The following is a 21,184-nucleotide window of genomic DNA, read 5'->3' as shown; positions in this document are numbered from 1 at the left end:
GTAGCTAGGATTACAAGCACCTGACACTCGGCTAATTTTTGTATTTTTAGAAGAGACAGGGGTTTCGCCATGTTTTGGTTTTGAACTTCTGACTTCAGGTGATCGACCCACCTCGGCCTCCCAAAGTGCTGGGATTATAGGCATAAGCCACTATGCCTGGTGGGATTTGGTAAATATTATCAGTCAATAATGAACATTAAATGGTGCTATTTTTCCAATTGCCCCAAAAAGGGGTCCAAGCTATTCTGTTAACTCTTGCCTGGTAAATGGTCTCCCACTAAAACTCCTGCCTCTCCCTTCTATCTATTCTCTATATTGTAATTAGTGATTTTTTTCAAAATGCAAACCTGACATCACTCGCCACTCCCCTTAAGCCCTTCCATCGTGGAGCAGATATGAACGGTGACACACCCGACCTAATTAACCATTCCTCCTTTACCAGAGCTCCTATTCTATGAGGTTGTCAGTCCATATCCCACATGACCCAGGAATATTAAAAAAAAAAAATTTTTTTTTTTTTGAGGCAGGGTCTGGCTCTATTGTCCAGGCTGGGGTGCAGTGGTGTAATCCTGACTCACTGCAACCTCCACCCCCTGGGCTCAAGCAGTACTCCCACCTCAGCTCCCAAGTGGTGAGGCTATAGGCATGCACCACTATGATCAGCTAATTTTTGTATTTGTATTTTTTTTTTTGGTAGAGATGGGGTTTTACCATGTTGCCCAGGCTGGTTTCAAACTCACATGCTCAAGCAATCTGCCTGCCTCAGCCTCTCAGTGTTGGGATTATAGGTGTGAGCCAGCGTGCCTAGCCTTGACCCAGGAATAATCTGGACTGGTCTCAAGTCAGCGACAGTAACCTTATTTCTCCCTTGCTCATGACTGGTTTAAGAAGGAGCATGTGACAAGATTAGTTTCCACTAAGCCATGTGTCAGCTTTGCATTGTAGGCTGGCTCTTTTTTTTTTATCAATGGGGAAAAAAAGAGCCAGCCTACAATGCAAAGCTGACACATGGCTTAGTGGAAAGGTGTGAAGGAAATGGACAGTTTAGCAAGGCCCCAGCTGATGTATTTACCAACTCTGGAACTGCTCCTCTATGTCCTTAAATCCATTCCCCATTCCCTACTCACGATCACTTTAGGTCAATCTATCAGCACTTTTGATATTAACACCTGCAACCTCTAACTGTATTCCCCACAACTATTCTGGTCTGCCCATGGGCTATTCTACATAATATAAGCCACAGTCATTTTTTCAAGATATAAATCTGGCTGGCCTACGGCTTGCCAATTCTTTCATGACAATCTACAAGGTCTATGGTCTAGCCAGCCTTCTTTCAGTTTCACCTCTGATCCTCCTTTGAAGCTCTGCCCTTTAGATGCACACAGCACTTAAATGTTTTGGATGTGCACTTCCTCAACACACTTACTCCTGACAATTTGCTCCTGCTTTTTTCCAGTGCCTAAATTAGGAATCAATTAAAACATCATTTATTCAGCTGGGTACAGTGGCTCATGCCTCTAATCCCAGCACTTTAGGAGGCTGAATCACGAGATCAAGAGATTGAGACCATCCTGGCCAACATGGTGAAACCCTGTCTCTAGTAAAAATATAAAAATCAGCTGGGCATGGTGGCACATGCCTGTAGTCCCAGCTACTCGGGAGGCTGAGGCAGGAGAATCACTTAAACCTGGGAGACAGAGGTTGCAGTGAGCTGAAATCACGCCACTGCACTCCAGCCTGGCGACAGAGTGAGACTCCATCTCAAAAAAAAAAAAAAAAAAAAAAAAAAAAAATCATTATTCAAGGAAGCTCTTCTGATCTGGGATTGGGACTGGTAGGCTAGGATCCCGACTGGTGGTTTACAAACATATTCTGCTTCCTTGTGGGAATTAAAAAAATATGAATCTAAATACTCAAGATAAGACTTGTGCTCTGTAGTCTCCCATGGCTCTCATTTCTCACACTGATCTATTCTACTGTCAACTTTAAACACTCTAACACCCCTGCTCTAGACTCAAAAAGGCAACCTCTTAATATGGGTGCCTACAAATATGCACCAGTCCTTTATGTGCTGTTTTGCTGTTTGAACTTACATAGCCATTTTTGTTCCTGTTTGTGAGGTTTCCCTCCTGGACAGTTAACTCCTTGAGAATAGGGATTGGATTTGTTTTTGTTCCTCATCATATCCCTGGTAACTATACTACTACCTGACACATATTAGATGCTTGCCAAGCATTTACTAAACAAAAGAAGAGATGTGATGATGAATGAATTAATGAATGGGTAGATTAGGGAGGTGAGGCAAATCTCACTTCCTATCCTATCCATGATTATACAGAAAGTCAGATAAACTTCACTTCTCACCTCTTAAACATTAAAAGCCCACTTTTTACTTCACGACTCAAAAGGTCTGAAAGATCTGACCTTAGGTCTGCCTTCTTCCCTGATGATACACCAGCCTCAACAAAGTACTCACGTTGAATTCCTCCCTGAAGAGCTTATTGTCATCTGCCATTCTTCGATTAATTTCCTCTTCCAGCTTGTCCACTGGCAGGGGTGGGTACTTCCTGTTGGTGCTTGGGGATCTGGCCAGAAGTGGCACACTCTGGGGCTCTGAAATACACAAGGGAGAAGGTCAGTCAGGTTCCCTAAGGACCTAGCCCCTTTTCTGGAGGCCAAACTGGGGATTCTACCTCATGGACTAAGCCTGCAGGAACTAGGACTGTTCTCTTCAAAAAAATTTTTTTCTCTTTTTATTGTCTTATTCTTTTAAAAGGATGGAGACACTCCTAGTTTCTTGATTTTCTTCCTTGTGAAGATTCTCATGACATTAAGGAATGCCTTACCCACATCCTCAGTGCGGCCGTTGGATAAGCGGAAAGAATTGGAATGGCTCCCAGCTTGCTTGTATTTCTTAAACCTAATGAGAAAATGATCACAGTGAAGAACGAAGCACAGAGGTGGGAGAGGCAAATCACTGGCTCTATATTCTTGCTCATCAATTCAGCCTTTCTAAATCTCCTTTACAAATAATCAGGTTTTTTTAGAGACAGGTCATGCATACCCTAAGGCAGCAGCATGCTGGGGTGACCGAGTACCTCAGGATACTCCTGCTTACCCTCAGGACACTGGGACCCACCAGAGAACCCCAACAGTATATTCAGGCTCATGTGGCTCACTAGAGAGCACCAGGTGGAGAGAGGGTAAGTGAGTAGAATACAGTTGGGGAAGACAGATAATACATATCACACAAAAATCCTGTTATTTCCTCAGTGTAGCCTGGGAGTCCCAGTGAGAAGCCCAGAGCTTTGGATTGGGTGGACACATTTCTGGCCACAAGTCTCCAGCAGAATGATGGAGACACATGACAAATTACAGAGGGCACACGATTCCCCTCTCTTTATCCCTGCAGAAGAACAGAGGGAGCACAGAACAGGTTAGGCCAAAGATAAGGCAGGGCTAAATCTTAGGTTCCCCTTCCTTGCTTCTGCTCGAGTGGTAATGTCTAGAGGACCCTGAAAGAAGGGCAGAAAGAGGGATCCTGTAACTCACAACTTACGTGGCTCAGTTCAGAATGCCAGGGCCAGGGGTCCCAGAAAAGTTTGGGGACAAAGCCCCAACTAGAAATAAAGTAGGCTTTTGTTGAACATGTAAACTTACTGGGGCCTTTTCAGGTGTTGCTTCAACAGAACTAGACCTAAAGATCCTGAAACACCTGTCACTAATAACAGCCTGTGGCTTCTTACCACAACCTCCAAACTACCATCCTGTACTTTAGGGTGCACTAGAGTTGGGGGACTGGGCTTGGACAGAGAAAGAAAAAGGGAGGGCTTAGGACTTAAAAAAAAAGACTATGTAGAGCTTTTAAACTACTTCTAAGTAGAACTTCAATTTCACCACCATCATAGGTCACTCCCCCTCTATCCTATTCACTGTCTATTTACTACTGTCTTCTGGACTGTGTGGGTTCACTGAGACACTTGGGTATTAAAACAGAATCTAAAAGAATGCGAAGTGTTAGTAGGCTCACCTTAACATGTACAAAACTATGATAATAAACACGATCACTAGCAGAGAGGACAGGGCCACCATCACTGCAATAATTGGCGTCTCATCTGAAATCAAGAGAACAGAACAAGTCATTACTGTGTTGTGCAATGGAGGGCTTAAGTCAGTCATTCAGGGGAACACCTTGAAGAGGAAGAGCTCATTCAGTCCTTCTATGAATGGCAGAACACAGAAACAAAGAAGAAAGTCTGAGTGTGCACCTTCCACTGCCATGCCAGGGCTACTGAGGTGAGGTGGGAAGAGAGCATGGGGCCCAGGATGACATGCCCACCACATTTCTGGCTATTGTACATTTATTTACTTTGCCTCCCTGCATTAGAATAAAAGCTCTTTAAAGGCAGATACTTTGTTTTACTCACTGCTATATCCTTTGAGCCTAAATCAGTACTTAGCGCATAAAAAGTACTCCAATATTTGGAGGCATGAACAAATCCAATCCTAATGGCAAGCTAGATACGCAGGGCCAACTTTGTACTCTCTCTCAGCTCTCATTGGGCTCCAACTAGAGGAAGATGGGAGAGGAAGGTAAAAAGAGAGTTTTCCTATCATAAACCTAAATGTTTTCCTGGCACAGAGAACATTGTTCCTGATTAAAACAAAGAGACAGGTAGGGCGCAATGGTTCATGCCTGTAATCCTAGCATTTTAGGAGGACAAAGCAGGTGGACTGCTTGAGTTAAGGTATTCCAGTCAAGGCTGAGCAACATGGTAAAACCCTATCTCTACTAAGGGTGGGTGTGGTGATATGTGCCTGTAGTCCCAGCCACTTAGGAGACTGAGGTAGGAGAATCCCTTGAGCACAGCAGCCAGAGATTGCAGTGAGCTGGGACTGTGACACTGCACTCCAGCCTGGGCAACAGAGCACGACCCTGTCTCAAAACAAACAAACAAACAAACAAACAAACAAACAAACAAACAAACAAACAAGGAGTGTCGCAGGTTTGGTGGCTCATGCCTATCCTAGCGCTTTGGGAGGCTGAGATGGAAGGATTGCTTGAAGCCAGGAATTTGAGATCAGACAAACGAAAATAAAATATAACAAGGAGACATTATTAGATCCTCAGCCACCATGTAACAAAAAATTCTGTATGCTTCTTTCTTCCTCTTTACACACCCTGTTCCCTTAGTCACCCTTTTGCCAGGACCCCAACCATGGCAACATCTGGCTTGGAGACATGACACCCCCACCTCATTCCACAGAGTCTGGCTCCCTTTCACCCAATACCTAACCTTGTTTTTCATGCAGCTGGCCAGGCTCTGACTCATCCTCCTCTACGCTTACCCCTGACTCCACTCCATGAAATATACCACCAGAGTGGCTTGGAAACTATCTTCACCATTTTCCTACCTGCTAAAAGGGAAGAGAAGTCCCTCCCATGTCAAGGTCAATCCTGTCACGTGTGCTCTGGATTACATCCACTGCTGACACCTCAGACTTGTCTCCTTGACCTCATTTACCCTCCCCCAGCCACCACCAGCCTCACATCTCCCTTCTCTTCCACACACTTGTCTAATTGGTCTTCCCTTCCACACAGTTGTCTAATTTATCCTGTCTAATTCCTTACCTCCAGGTTCTCCTTAATCTATTTGCTCTGACTCCCACCCACAGAGCTCTGTTTAAACTGCTCAGCCAGAACACCAACAAACGTCATATTGCCAAATCCAACAGGAACATTCCCATCCTCATCTGATTCAACCTTTTAACAGCATTCGTTGAAATATTTGTGGACCAGCAATTGCATGCCGTTGTTTGAGACACTGGGAGCACAGACGTATTCAAGCAGACAAGTGACAGAAAGCTTACATTCTGTGCAGAGGAAGGACACTGTTCATGAACAAGTCAGTACTTAATTTTAGGCAGGGACAAGTGCTATGAGGAATAAAAAGCAGGGTAGGGAGAAAGTGACAAGTTGGGGAACAGTGATAGAGTGGTTTGGGAACATCTCTGAGGAAGACCAGAGGGCTCTATGAGCAGAGCCTTAAGTAATATGAAGTGAACCATGCAATGATCTGGGTGAAGAGCTTTCTAGGCACAGGGAGCAGCCAGCATGGTAGCTCTTAGGAGCTTGGCGGGTTCAAGACACAGCACAAAGGCCAGTTCAATGTAAGATGCGAGAGAGGTGAGCAAGAGTCAACAGATTTAGGACTTGAGAGTCCATTGTAATGACTTTGGATTTAATTCTGAGTGTGATGTCATTGGAGGGCTTTGAACAGAGGAGAGATATAACTGGATTTACATTCTCTTAAAAGATCAGCTAAACAGATCCATAGGCAGCAGCCATGAGATGAAAGGTTAATTTAACAATGTAGTGTCATGGAAGCCAAGAGCAGATTTTTCCACAGAGGGAGTAATCAATTCAATCAACTGCTGCCTACAGATTTAAGTAGGATGAGACAGAAAGTGAAACCAGATTTGGTAAGATGGTGGCTACTGATGACCTTTCCAAGAGTGGTTTCGGATGAACAGTGGGTAAGAAAGCCTAAATGGAGTGAAATAAAGATAGAAAAAGGATAACGTGCGCCAGGCGCAGTGGTTTGCACCTGTAATCCCAGCACTTTGGGAGGCCAAGGTGGGTGGATCACCTGAGGTCAGGAGTTTGAGGCCAGCCTGACCAACACGGAGAAACCCCATCTCTACTAAAAATACAAAATTAGCTGGGCATGTTGGCTCATGCCTGTAATCACAGCTGCTTGGGAGGCTGAGGTAGGAGAATCGCTTGAACCTGGGAGGCAGAGGTTGCAGTGAGCCAAGATTGTGCCATCGCACTCCAGCCTGGGCAATAAGTGTGGTGAAACTTTGTCTCCAAAAAAAAAAAAAGAAAGTAAAAAAGAAAAGAAGGACAAAGTGAGACACTGGGTCCTTTCATTGGGACTTTTAACATTAAGGGATGCAGAAAAAAGGAGTGACAGATGGAGGGAGATGTGAGGTGGATAACTGCTTTTTATTTGTTTTTGTTTTTAAAGAGATGGAAGACATTACACCATGCTTCTTTGTTAATAGTAAGTTTCAAACATACTGTGGTATGTGGCTTTCATCTTAATCTCATGCCAGTTAGAATGGCGATCATTAAAAAATCTGGAGACAACAGATGCTGGAGAGGATATGGAGAAATAGGAACACTTTTACATGGCTGGTGGGAGTGTAAATTAGTTCAACCATTGTGGAAGACAGTGTGGCAATTCCTCAAGGATCTAGAAATACAAATATCATCTGACCCAGCAATCTCATTACTGGGTATATACCCAAAGAATTAAAAATCGTTCTATTATAAAGACACATGCACACGTATGTTCAGTGCAGCACTGTTTACAATAGCAAAGACTTGGAACCAACCCAAATGTCCATCAATGATAGACTGAATAAAGAAAATGTGGCACATATACACCATGGAATACTATGCAGCCATAAAAAAGGATGAGCTCCTGTCCTTTGCAGGGACATGGATGAACTGGAAACCATCATTCTCAGCAAACTGACACAAGAACAGAAAACCAAACACCACATGTTTTCACTCCTAAGTAGGTGCTGAACAATGGGAACACACAGACACAGGGAGGGGAACATCACACACTGGGGTCTGTTGGGGGGTGGGGGTCGAGGGGAGGGATAACATTTGGAGAAATATCTAACGTAGGTGATGCGGGGGATGGAGGCAGCAAACCACCATGGCATGTGTATACCTATGTAACAATCCTGCAAGATCTGCACATGTACCGCAGAACGTAAAGAAAAAACAAAACAAAACGAAAAAAGAGCATTCAGACTGGCTGATCACTCCTTCCTCTCTGAAGTACTTTCCTCTCTCAGCTTTCCGCAACAAAGCACTCCTCTGATTTTCTTTCTATTTCTTGCCTGCTCCATCCCTGTTTCCCTCACTATCTGCTCCTCTTCCAACATCAAATCTCTAAATATGGGACTTCCTCAGGGCTCTGTCTGTGGCACTCTTCTCTATATCTAGTTGATCTCATCAGAGAGATGACGGTAAATACAAATGCCATGCTAGCAACTCCCATAGTTTCTCTGCTTGGTCAGACCTCTTTTCTGAGTTCCAGACTCTCAATGGCCTATTTGCCACTTCCACTTTAAATTTCATAGGCAACACAAGCTTTCTGTGTCTAAAACCTTTCCCTTATCATTCAGTAGGTCCTCCCATCTACCTGTTGCTCAAGTAAGAAATGTGGAAACCCCCTTGATTTCTTCCTCACAGTTATCTTCTATATCTAGCCCAGCTGCAAGTACTATAGAGATATATATATATAAAATCTCAAATCTGTCTGCCTAATTATTATTTTTTGCATTTTTTATTGCCACCAGTGTAGTCCCAACTTCCATCCTCTCTCACCCGGATCACAGTAAGCCTCTGTTCCCTGCCAATCCATTCTCTACAAGCAGAGTGATTTCTAGGAAAGCAAATCAGGTTGTGTCCCGCTCTTAGGTAAAACCCTCCAAGTTTCTCATGCCTTAGAATGAAATCTAATGGCCTTATTCTGAAGTCTAACAACCTCCTAAATTTAGCCTCTACCTGCTCTATCTTTTGCACTCTTTCCTTGCTCACTCAACTTCAGCCACTGGCATCCTTCCATGCTGAGTTCATTCATCCCCAGGTCTTTGAACACGTTATTCCTTCTGTTTTACACAACGTTCTTTGCTTGGCTATCTCCTAATACTCATCTGGTTCTCATTTTAAGGGTCAGTTTTCCCACACAAGTCTTCTCTGACTTCCTAATTTTCAATCAAAATCGTAAGTCTCAGTTTCCTTATTTCTGAAATAAGTTATTCTGCATATTAAATGAGATCACCCATGTAAAGTTGTTGGCACAGTAACTAGCACACATTATGTACTCAATTTTAGCTGTTATGGCCGGACATGGTGGTTCATGCCTGTAATCTCAGCACTCTGGAAGGCTGAGGTGGGCAGATCACATGGTCAGGAGTTCGAGACCAGCTTGGTCAACATGGTGGAGCCCCATCTCTACTAAAAATACAAAAAAAGTTATCCAGGTGTGTGGCATGCGCCTGTAATCCCAGCTACTTAGGAGGCTGAGGCAGGAGAATAACTTGAACCTGGGAGGTGGAGCTTGCAGTGAGTGGAGATTATGCCACTGTACTCCAGCCTGGGCAACGGAGTGAGACTCCGTCTCAAAAAAAAAAAAAAAAAAAAAAACCCGCTGTTATTTCCTATACTGTTTTTATAAGGCAATGACCTTATTACTTTCCTTGATAATACCTCTCACACTTTATAATTACATATTTGACTAATGAGTGTCCCTTCTACCATAAATTCCACAACAGCAAGGATTACATGTCTGTCTGCTTCGTTCTCACTGTACACCTAAAACCTAGCATAGGGCTTCACACATAACAGGTACAAAACAAACAATGGATTATGTTGAGCCAATGAATAACGACAACAACAAAATAGTAATTTATCACTAAATATGTCTTTATTAAATTCCAAATACAGGGGACAGTATATCAGGTATCATAAGAAAGTTAGACACAACTGGCTTAAGACACTGGACTAAATTCATAAACTTACTTCTTCGTCTTCCCCCAAAGCACATTGACATGGCAGAAGAAATATAAAAATAGTAATGAATCAACAGCATATCTGAAAGGCAGCAAAGGGTGGCAAATGCTGATAAGAAACTGTGAGAAATCTCTGGAAGACAAAACAGACCCAAGAGATCAAACAAAGCCAAAGCGCCTCTAGCTGAAAACTAAGTACTAGTTTTACCAGTTTGGGCCTAGAAACATCTCAAGCTGGTGGTGGCTCATGCCTGTAATCCTAGCGCTTTGGGAGGCCGAGGCGGGCGATTCATGAAGTCAGGAGTTCGAGATCACCCTGACCGACATGGTGAAACTCTGCCTCTATTACAAATACAAAACATTAGCTGGACATGGTGGCATGTGCCTGTAATCCCAGCTACTCAGGAGGCTGAGGCAGAAGAACTGCTTGAACCCGGGAGGCGAAGGTTGCAGTGAGCTGAGATTGTGCCATTGCACTCCAGCCTGGGTGACAGAGCAAGACTCTGTCTTAAAAAAAAAAAAGAAAAAAGTCTGGGCATGGTGGCTCATGCCTATAATCCCAGTACTTTGGGAGGCCGAGGCGGGTGGATCACGAGGTCAGGAGATCGAGACCATCCTGGTTAACATGGTGAAACCCCGTCTCTACTAAAAATACAAAAATTAGCTGGCATAGTGGCACGTGCCTGTAGTCCCAGCTACTCGGGAGGCTGAGGCAGGAGAATTGCTGGAACCCAGGAGGCGGAGGTTGCGGTGAGCCGAGATCGCGCCATTGCATTCCAGCCTGGGTAACAGGATCGAAATTCTGTCTCCAAAAAAAAAAAAAAAAAAAAAAAGAAGAAAAAAAGAAACACCTCAAGTTCAGAGGCAACTGGGACTGGGGTTGAAAGTGGACCTTGAGGTACCAGGGTGGTACTTAAGCAAAGGCCTGCCAACCCAGCACCAGTACACCCATAGGCTAAATGACAAGCGGGGCTTCCCATCCAGACTCAGCTGGAAAAACACTGCTCTACACAGAGTGGAGAGTTTGTCACAGAGACTGGGGTGGGCTTCCTTTTAACAAAATATATGCTGCATATATATTTTCCTCAACCTCACACTGATGACATACTAACAAAGAAATAGAAAATTCTCTGTTATGTGGGTCTGTCGTATGCACTGTAGGACATTTAACAATATCCCTGGCCTCTAATTACTAGATGTCAGTAGCAAATCCCCAATTTTGATGAACAAAAGCATCTCCAAGCATTGCTAAATGACGTTTATGGGGGAAATCACCCCCAGTGAAGAACCACTGGTCTATACCTACCCATTGCAACTGAATTATTTTAAAGCAAATCTGAGACATATCATTTCAAATGCAATTACTTAAGTATGTATCACTAAGAGATAAAGATTCTTAACATAAATATAATACTATTACCCAATTTAAAGAGTGACGCTAAGTCTTTAGTTATCATCTAATATTATTCAGTTACTGCTTGAATTTTCCCGATTGTTTTATAAATGCTATTTTTGGTTTGGTTAGAATTGGCACCAGAGCAGATCTAAACTGGATGTGATTGTTAAGTACTAGGTCCACAGGTTTCCTGGGGCCCTGAAGACAGAAAAAAAAGTACCTGAGTTAACTCTAGACAACACAAGAGAGGAAAGGAAAACGAAAACAGCAGCTCGCCTAGCATATAACTGCACCCTGTCCCGATTTTCCTAGGTCATCATTGAATCGTTCCCTGGTTTAGGACGTATGTCCCTGTTTGTCCTCTGAAGGGATGAAGGGACACCTACCATGAGCACAATCTAGGCCACTCAATGGTCTAGGGCATAGCTCAACCAGAGCTGGAAGCCCTTGGAAATGGAAGTGACACAAGAAACAGAATAAATCTTTTAAAATATACTGCAATTTGTGCAATAAGATACTGTATTGATTAAAAATTTTTTTTTCTTAGATTTTTTGTAGAGATTGGGGGAATCTCATTATGTTGCCCAGACTGGTCTTGAACTCTTGGTCTCAAGTGAGCCTCTGGTCGGACTCCTAAAATGCTATGATTATAGGCATGAGCCACTGCTGCATTGACTTTTTTTTTTTTTTTTGAGACAGAGTCTCACTCTCTTACCCAGGCTGAAGTGCAGCGGCATGATCCCAGTTCACTGCAACCTCAGACTACCAGCTCAAGCGATCCTTCCACTTTAGCCTCCCAAGTAGCTGGAACTACAGGCACATGCCACCAAGCTTGGCTAAGTTTTGTATTTTAGTAGAGACAGAGTTTCCCTATGTGGGCCAGCCTGGTCTTGAACTCCTGATCTTAGGTGATCGGCCTGCCTCAGCCTCCCAAAGTGTTGGGATTATAGGTGTGAGCCACTGTGCCCACACTACATTTTTTTTTTGAGATGGAGTTTCACTCTGTTGCCAGGCTGGAGTGTATTGGTGAAATCTCAGCTTACTGCAACCTCTGCCTCCAGGGTTTAAGCGATTCTCCTGCCTCAGCCTCCTGAGTAGCTGGGACTACAGACGCGTGCCACCATACCCAACTAATGTTGTATTTTTAGTAGAGATAAGGTTTCACCATATTGGCCAGGATGGTCTCAATCTCTTGATCTCATGATCTACCCACCTCGGCCTCCCAAAGTGCTGGGATTACAGGCATAGGCCACCATGCCCAGCCTTTTTTTTTTTTTGAGATGGAGTCTCTCTCTGGAGATGGCCCAAGCTGGAGTACAGTGGTACAATCTCGGCTCACTGCAACCTCTGTCTCCTGGATTTAAGTGATTCTCCTGCCTCAGGCTCCTGAACAGCTGGGACTACAGGTGTGTGCCACCACACCTGGCTAATTTTTTGTATTTTTAGTAGAGATGGGGTTTCATTGTGTTAGCCAGGATGGTCTTGATTTCCTGACCTTGTGATCCATCTGCCTTGGCCTCCCAAAGTACTGGGATTACAGGCATGAGCCACAGTGCCTGGCCAGTATTTTTAAAAAGCCACTATTTAAAAGGAGTAATCTGAGTATTAAGAAAGAAAACAAACTGGCCAGGCGCAGGGGCCCATGCCTTTAATCCCAGCACTTGGGGAGGCAAAGGTGAGCAGATCACCTGAGGTCAGGAATTCGAGACCAGCCTGACCAACATGGAAAAATCCCACCTCTACTAAAAATACAAAATTAGCTGGGTGTGGTGGCACATGCCTGTAATCCCAGCTACTCAGGAGGCTGAGGCGGGAGAAATGCTTGAACACGGGAGGTGGAGGTTGTGGTGAGCTGAGATCACACCACTGCACTTCAGCCTGTGCAATAAGAGTGAAACTCCATCTCAAAAATACAAAAAACAAACGAAAAATCAAAAACATGATTACAAAGAGAAAAACCTAGATAGAAAGGCTGAACAGAGCTGGGGATGGTGGCTCATGCCTATAAGCCCAACACTTTGGGAGGCCAGGGTGGGAGGACTGCTTGAGGCCAGGAGTTTGAGACCAGCTTGGGCAACTTGGTGAGACTCTGGTAGAGTCTGTCTCTACCAAATAAACAAAACACCCGATTAGTTGGGCGTGGTGGTGTAACCCTATAGTTCCAGCTACTTTGGAGGCTGAGGCTGGAGGATCGCTCAAGTCCCAGAGGTCAAGGCTGCAGTGAGCTGTGATCAGGCCACTGTACTCCAGCCTGGGAAACAGAGCATGCGTCTGCCCCACCCCAGACTCCAAAAAAAAGAAACGCTAAATAGGAGAACTGACATAAGTGAAAACCAAATTAGCTGTGTGAACAAGCAACTTATGGAAGCTCCCAGAACACAGAGCAATAAGATAAAAAACATGACAGCATAGAAAAGAAAGGAGCTGGATAGGCCCATGAGATCCAATACCTGTTCAACAAGAAGGCCCAAAGAAGAAACTAGTAAGAAGGGAGAGAAATAATACAAGAAAGTTCCTGAGTTATCAGGCCAAAAGAAATAATCTAGTTTGTGGAGTGATATTGAAAAAAAATCTTTACACCTAGATGTATTCTGAAAAAATTCTTAAATTTTGGGTTGAAGTCAACCAACAAACCAAAGGCCTGCCTTAAAAATGTTCAGTGGAAGAAAAAAGTCTCCCCACAGAGAAGATGCCCTACAGAGAAATAGGAATCAGATTTACTTATGATTGCTCATCTAAAATATCGCTGCTAGAAACTGATGGTACACTGTCTACAAAGGTCTTAGGATTTTGAATCTAGAGTTATTTAGCCAAATTTTCATATCAGCAAGAGGTCAAAACAATTTGCACAGCATGGGGTTTTAGGGTCTGACAGACCTGACGTTCAAATTCCTACTACCCTAATTTACTAGTAGTGTGATAATCTCTTAGAATGGTGTATGAAATGAAAGTATAATAGCACTTTCCACCTTTTAGAGTTAATGAGAGATTTAAAAGAGGTAACATTTGTAGTGTCAGACATGAAGGGAAGAGATTGGCTTTGGCCATACAGGAGTTCACATACTAACAAAGACCTTCAGTCCAGCTTCCTAGGCTCAGGCAATTCTTTGTCTAGAACACGGGTTGGCAAACTATAGCCCAGATCTAGCCCACTGACTGTTTTTATAAATAAAATGCTATTAGAACACGGCCATGTTCATTCATTTACATACTATCTATGGCTACTTTTACATTACAAAGTCAGAGTTGAGTAGATGAGACAGAGATAGTATGGTTACAAATCGAAATTGATTCAGCCCCAACTTTCATTCTAGCAAAGTTTTACTTTCTAGACTCAGGGAAGGGGACAAGCATGAAAATGAAAAACACTAAAATGGTGTTCCAGGAAAATAGATACCTACTTGCTATAATTTCTTTCCAAGAAAACAAAGGGCCGTATTAATTGAAGGGCTCACATGTAACAGGTGAGTGACTTAAGGACTTCAGATTACATGCTGGTCAACTACAGACTATCAGGGAAGGAATAGCCATAGCTCCAGTTCCTATGGCCCATTTACCTATCTCCACACTTTTTGGTACAAGTATTTATCAGCTCTCAAAGGCAAGGTTGTAATGTTTCAAATGCTTTCTATTAGCTCTAAAAACAGAAAATTCATCAGATCGCCTCTAGAATCTAACCACTGGGCTTAGCCCAATCACTGCCGTTTTCAGCCAAATTGTTATTCAGAAACCTACTATTGTCCATCTATCTTCCCTAAATTCTCTGGAATATCTTTTTTTGCTCTTTTTAAAAAAATATATTCTTGCGGTAATTGGTAACAATCCTCTGGAATATCTTTCGAAAACCAAAATCTGGCCAGGCACAGTGAGTGGCTCATGCCTGTTAATCCCAACACTTCGGGAGGCTCAGGCGGGCGGATCAGAAGGTCAAGAGATCGAGACCATCCTGGCCAACATGGTGAAACCCCATCTCTACTACAATATAAATTTTAGCTGGGTGTGGTGGCGTGCATCTGTAGTCCCAGCTACTCGGGAGGCTGAGGCGGGAGAATCGCTTGAACCCAAGAAGCAGAGGTTGCGGTGAGCCGAGATCGCGCAACTGCACTCCAGTCAGGCAACAGAGCGAGACTCTGTATCAAAAAAAAAAAAAAAAAAATCTGACTATGTTACTTCCTTACTCATCATCATCTTCAGGAGATGCTCTGACTCTTGAACTCAATAAACTACCACACCCATTCTGTTAAGGCCACCTATGACCACTCTCTACACCTCACACATGTCAACTGCACACAGATCCTCAAACGTATGACTTACTCTTTCATGTCTCTTTGCTTGTGCTCTCTCTGGTATGTTCTCATTTTCCCCATCTGCTATTTTAAAATTAAACTTCCCAAAGCTCATCTCTGTGCCTCCTTCCCACTCCCCAGACATAATAAGTCTTCTGAGTTCTCTCAGCACTTCGTGTGATGTATCTAATAGCATGTAACTGAGTAGACTTTGTTTCCTGATGTTCACGTATTTCCTCCCTGAGACAGGAAGAACATATATGTATGTATATATGTACGGATATTTTTTTTTTCTGGAATCCTTGATGCCTAACAGGCACTGAATAAATGCTGAATGTAAAAGCTGCTTAGAGAAAGCCATCATAAACTCATAATAATAATGGCAGTATGATAATCTCCAATCTTTTTTTTTTTTTAATAAACAGGGTCTCACTCTGTTCCCCAGGCTAGAGTATAGTAATGCAATCTTGGCTCAATGAAACCTTCATCTCCTGGGCTCAGGTGATCCTCCCACCTCAGCCTCCCCAGTGGCTGGGACTACACGTGCGCACCACCACACCTGGTTAATTTTTGTATTTTTAGTAGAGATAAGGTTTCCCCATATTGCTCAGGATGGTCTCAAATTCCTGGGCTCAAGTAATCCACTTGCCTCAGCCTCCCAAAGTGTACTAATACTCTTAAAACAAGAATGCCAACTCTTTTTAGACTTAAGTAGTAGCTCAAGGACTACGTCTTTACAAATATTAAAATAATTTTTTTTTTTTTTGAGATGGAGCCTTGCTCTGTCTCCCAGGCTGGAGTACAGTGGCACAATCTTGGCTCACTGTAACCTTTGCCTCCCGGGTTCAAGCGATTCTCCTGCCTCAGTCTCCCAAGTAGCTGTGACTACAGGTGGATGCCACCACACCTGGCTAATTTTTGTACTTTTAGTAGGAATGGGGTTTTAACATATTGGTCAGGCTCAGGCTGGTCTTGAACTCCTGACCTCATGATTAGCCTGCCTTTGCCTCCCAAAGTGCTGGGATTACAAGCATGACCCACTGTGCCTGGCCACTGAGTTTTTTAAAAAGCAGTTATATAATGATTGTATCTAAAATAAAGTATGGTTACAACTAGCTTTAACCTGTATTCTTGCTATTTATACCAGTTATAAGGTCTTCATATGAAAATCCCATGAAACACGCACACAAAAGAACCAACTATATTATTAAAATAAAAAGTAGAATGAGATGGGTTTATGCAGAATTCTGTTTAAAAGGTAAAAGACAAAGAACTACCTACTGTCTGCAGTTGTGGAGGTGTGTGAATGCCTTTGTTTCCTAGAGTTCTGACAGAATGGCTTAAATTCCAGGCCTCCCTAGTCTCATATGTAATAGTAAAAGTAAGAGAGAGATTGTGGCAGTAGAATAGTAATGGTGAGAGCCAACAGTGCTGAGCAATTGCTGCATCCTGAGCCAAGCACTTCATGTGCATTATTCCATTCCTCCATTTCTCACAGCAACCCAAGGAGGAGATTCTGTTCCTATGCCATTTCGCAAATCATGAAATGAGGCACAGGAAAGTTAAATATCTGCCCACCCTGCTGGTAAGTGGTAGGGTTAGGATGCAAAGTGAGGTTATCTAGCTTTGGAGCCCACACTTTACTGCACTACACTGCCTCTCTTCAAATATTCCACTGCACCACTAATTCCTCAGCCTTAATACACATATCAAAATCATTCAATAGCATTTTCTTAGATGGAAAAAGTCTCTGTAAATGGTACCATGCTGGGAACTATAGTGGATATTATAGATCCCTCTTCAAGACCAAAAGAACCCATTCCCCCTGGCTGCTGGGAGAACCAGGGGGTAATGACTCTCAGCCAAGTCTTTCTCCTGGAGCTGCCCGTGGCCTGGCCCAGAGGAAAGCCTCAACCTCCACCTTGATTCCAACTCCAAAGCTTCCTGTGGGATTGGCCTTTGCTGCCTCTGCTCTGGCCATGTGGCAACTCAAGTCTTCTTAGGAATCCCACAGGAAGCTTTGGAGTTGGAATCAAGGTGGGGGTTGAGGCTTTCCCCCGGGACAGGCCACGGGCAGCTACCCAATACAACTGTCTTCACTGCTTCATAGGTGCTGTAGGGAGCAAATGCTTCTCCAAAAAACTTGCTGCATGCAAATCTGTCTCAGAGTCTGCTTCCCCTAAAACCAAACTAATAAACTGAGATGTAAAACTAGTGAACACTAAGTAACTGGAGAATACAGTCATCGTGACCACTGACTGAATAGTGAAGAGGTATTTCTGGCAGATTAAAGTTAATGCATTACTAAATATTACACAAATAATCCAAATTGAAACCAGTAAAAATGCCTTAAAAAAAAAAAAGAAGTTAGCTACAAAAGGACAAATACGGTATGATTCCACTTAAATGGGATATTTAGAACAGACAAATTCAGAGAGACAGAAAGTAGAACAGCGGTTATCAGGGGCTAAGGGAAGCACAGGAAGCATAGAAAGAGTATGGGAAATTACTGTTTAGTGGGTAACAAGTTTCAGTTTGGGACGATAACCTTCTGGAGATAGCTGCACAATCATGTAAATGTACTTAATGCCACTATACACTTAAAAATGATTAAAATGGTAAATTTTATGTTACACATATTTTAACATAATTTTTAAAAGCTAGCCCAAACGAGATTGCACCTGCTTCCTAGGTTCAAGTGATTCTCCTGCCTTAGCCTCCTGAGTAGCTGAGACTACAGGCAAGTGCCATCATGCCTAGCTAATTTTTTTTTTTTTTTTAAAGATGGGGTTTCACCATGTTGGCCAGGCTGATCTCGAACTCCTAACCTCAAGTGATCCACCATGCCCAGCCTATTTTTTGTATTTTTAGTAGAGACGAGGTTTCACCATGTTGGCCAGGATGGTCTCAATCTCCTGACCTTGTGATCCACCTGCCTTGGCCTCACAAAGTGCTAGGATTACAGGCATGAGCCACCGTACCTGGCCAGAATATATTTTAAAAAATAATACTCATGAGAAAATAACCAGTTTCTTGAACTTCAGAAGAGGAAGAAATGTGGCCCTCTCTCTCAATTTATTCCTTTCTGCTTTGACAATTAAAACATCAGACATTCACCAGGCGCAGTGGCTCAAGCCTGTAATCCCAGCACTTTGGGAGGCTGAGGCGGGTGGATCACGAGGTCAAGAGATGGAGACCATCCTGGTCAAAATGGTGAAACCCCATCTCTACTAAAAATACAAAATATTAGCTGGGCATGGTGGCGTGTGCCTGTAATCCCAGCTACTCAGGAGGCTGAGGCAGGAGAATTGCCTAAACCCAGGAGACGGAGGTTGCGGTGACCCAAGATCACGCCATTGCACTCCAGCCTGGGTAACAAGAGCAAAACTCTGTCTCAAAAAAAAAACAAAAAACCAGAAAATCAGACATTCAAAAGCACCCAAAGACCAGTGCATAAAAACCTGTAGACCTTAATTCATCTGCATAAAAGATAACTGCTTATCAAACCCATTATAATACAAATATTTCCAAACAGCTGGCTTATTTTTCAAACAGCATTTGGCTTTAAAATTAGAATGTGATAGGCCACATGTGGTGGCTCGTGCCTGTAATCTGAGCACTTTAGGAGGCTGAGGTGGGCGGATCACCTGAGGTCAGGGGTTCCAGCCCAGCCTGACCAGCATGGAGAAACCCTGCGTCTACTAAAAATACAAAATTAGCTGGGCATGGTGGTGGAGGTTGTGGAGAGCCAAGATCATTGTACTCCAGCCTTGGCAAAAGGAGCAAAACTGTCTCAAAAAAAAAAAAAAAAAAAGAATGTGATATCCAAATTTACAGCAATATTTCTAAAGATCTCTTTTGATAAAAATGTCATTAGATTTTGGGACTTTAGAGACTGCAGAGAATACCTATGTCTCTTCGGTTTCCTGTTTGGAATTATACAAAATCATTTTTTGACTTAAAAAAAGAGATTAATAGACTTTACGTATGACACAATTAGTATTAAGCTAGGTAATTAAGGTAATTTTATTTTTTTAATCACAACATGGAAACCACTTAAATATTAGGTAAAATAGGTATGATATCTGGGGCAAGAAAAGGTTGAATATTATGAAAATATATACTAAATAGAGGAAAGAGTCAAAAGATCTAATGTTTCATCTTGAAGCCTACCACTTTGACTTTTGACTTTATAAGACTGGTTAAGGCCAGGCGTGATGGCTCAAGCCTATAATCCCAGCACTTTGGGAGGCTGAGGCGGGTGGATCACGATGTCAAGAGATCACCATCCTGGTCAAAATGGTGAAACCCTGTCTCTACTAAAAATACAAAAAATTAGCTGGGCATGGTGGTGCATGCCTGTAATCCCAGCTACTCAGGAGGCTGAGGTGGGAGAATTGCTTGAACCCAGGAGGTGGAGGTTGTGGTGAACCGAGATCACACCATTGCACTCCAGCCTGGGTAACAAGAGTGAAACTCTGTCTCAAAAAAAAAAAAAAAAAAAAACTGGTTAAAAGAGCAGTTTTAGGGAGAAAATAAATATCTATTACAATAAAACCTACTTAAGTCTACATTTGATAGTGAGAATCTGGCAAGTGAATCTGAATACCAAAGACATCGCATTAATCCAACATTTAGTTCCCAAGTTTAGGAAAGTGAGAGCTGGAAAAGTGAGAGAAATCTATACACAGTATGGTAACACCTCATTATTCCTTACCAAATACAATGGCAGATGGATATCACATAAAGGATCAAAGTAGCCATTTTTCTGACTCAAATGCTCCCTACTTTGTGAGACTTTATATGCCTGTAAGTGTTCATTGCTTAATTACGCATGAAAAATTGTCTATGGTTAAATAATGGAATCAGAAAACTGAGGTCCTGATTTGATAAACTAAAAAATTATGATAAAAACATTGTTTCAAAGAGTAACATTTTAAAAACTCAGATGTAATAATGATTTCTTTCTCTCATGCTCTTTGGTAGCAGCCTTACTGTTCTAGGCAAAATGTGCCACAATTCTGCAGGTGAGTACCCATGTCCTCCTGCTCTCGAGTGACCGGTGACTCATCAGTTCAGCTTAAACCACAGACACAACATCTCAGGCCATAGGGACTTTACATTAAAGGGTTGAAAATCCATTAAATCCATATAAAGCCACAAAGGTTTGACATTTTATAGACTAGGGGAAAAATAACACAAAAAATGTTTAAAGGGAACTATAGCCTAGAAATCAGAAGTAACCCACGGTATAGAAATTATGACCTAATATCACCAAAAAGTAAGGCTAATAAGGTGACATGACAATGTAAGCTCTGTCTTATTACTTGTTAAAATACATCATAGCTATTAGAATCCACAGTCTATGTTAAAAAATATGTTAAAAAACATACTGTTTCTATTGCTCTTCTCTATGAGGTTAACATGGAAACAAGGAAAAGTAAACAAACACAGCCACAGATGCACACGGTTGCCAAGGACTGTGAGCAGAGGAAATAGATGAATACTGTACACTGTGTAAAAGGAACAACAGATATAAGGTGAGTAGCTCACCTCTTCTGTCCTTTGAGTCAGAATTACCTGTGTAATAAGTAAAAAAAAATAGAAACATTCATTCAGGTTAAAGAAATACATTACAGTTCAATTTAGAGTACAACAAAACAAGGATTAGGAATGTTTTCCTCCATGAAGCATCCTCCAACTGGGAAACGAGACTGCCCAGATTCACTAAACTTTGGACAGTGGCCTGTCCTTCTCCCTCGGTACACAAATAGTGTAGCATCAATATTCATAAAAAGTAAAAGAATGCAAAGAGAACACATTATTAGAGGACTTTGTGTCTTTTGCTCCATTAAAATTCAAGAGGATAAAGTTAAGTAAGGATATAAAAGACCAAAATGATAAG

At 42.5% G+C, this 21,184-nt stretch overlaps 1 protein-coding gene and 1 long non-coding RNA gene across 33 annotated transcripts in view; one reads left to right on the top strand and one right to left on the bottom strand.

The window, feature by feature from the left end:
* Positions 1–21,184, bottom strand: part of PTPRA (protein tyrosine phosphatase receptor type A) — a 180,770-nt gene that overhangs the window by 44,681 nt on the left and 114,905 nt on the right. For 16 of the 32 annotated variants that reach the window (XM_078371242.1, XM_078371223.1, XM_078371246.1 and 13 more), the window contains 4 exons: positions 20,833–20,859; positions 4,031–4,115; positions 2,847–2,920; positions 2,477–2,613 (listed from right to left, as the gene is read on the bottom strand). In XM_078371242.1, coding sequence (XP_078227368.1) covers positions 2,477–2,613; positions 2,847–2,852 — 143 coding nt within the window. In that variant the 5' untranslated portion in view covers positions 2,853–2,920; positions 4,031–4,115; positions 20,833–20,859. The remainder of the gene's footprint in view (positions 1–2,476; positions 2,614–2,846; positions 2,921–4,030; positions 4,116–20,832; positions 20,860–21,184) is intronic. The other 16 variants (XM_078371239.1, XM_078371229.1, XM_078371243.1 and 13 more) reach the window with 1 other exon arrangement.
* Positions 1–21,184, top strand: part of LOC118153969 (uncharacterized) — a 61,717-nt gene that overhangs the window by 5,213 nt on the left and 35,320 nt on the right. Inside the window, exon 2 of the long non-coding RNA XR_004743839.2 lies at positions 20,698–20,819. This is a non-coding gene — a long non-coding RNA (uncharacterized LOC118153969). The remainder of the gene's footprint in view (positions 1–20,697; positions 20,820–21,184) is intronic.

The sequence above is a fragment of the Callithrix jacchus genome, chromosome 5, assembly GCF_049354715.1.
Source record: "Callithrix jacchus isolate 240 chromosome 5, calJac240_pri, whole genome shotgun sequence".
Lineage (NCBI taxonomy): Eukaryota > Metazoa > Chordata > Mammalia > Primates > Cebidae > Callithrix > Callithrix jacchus.
The sequence above is the reverse complement of the archived record's forward strand: the minus strand, read 5'-3'. Positions and strand labels throughout refer to the sequence as shown.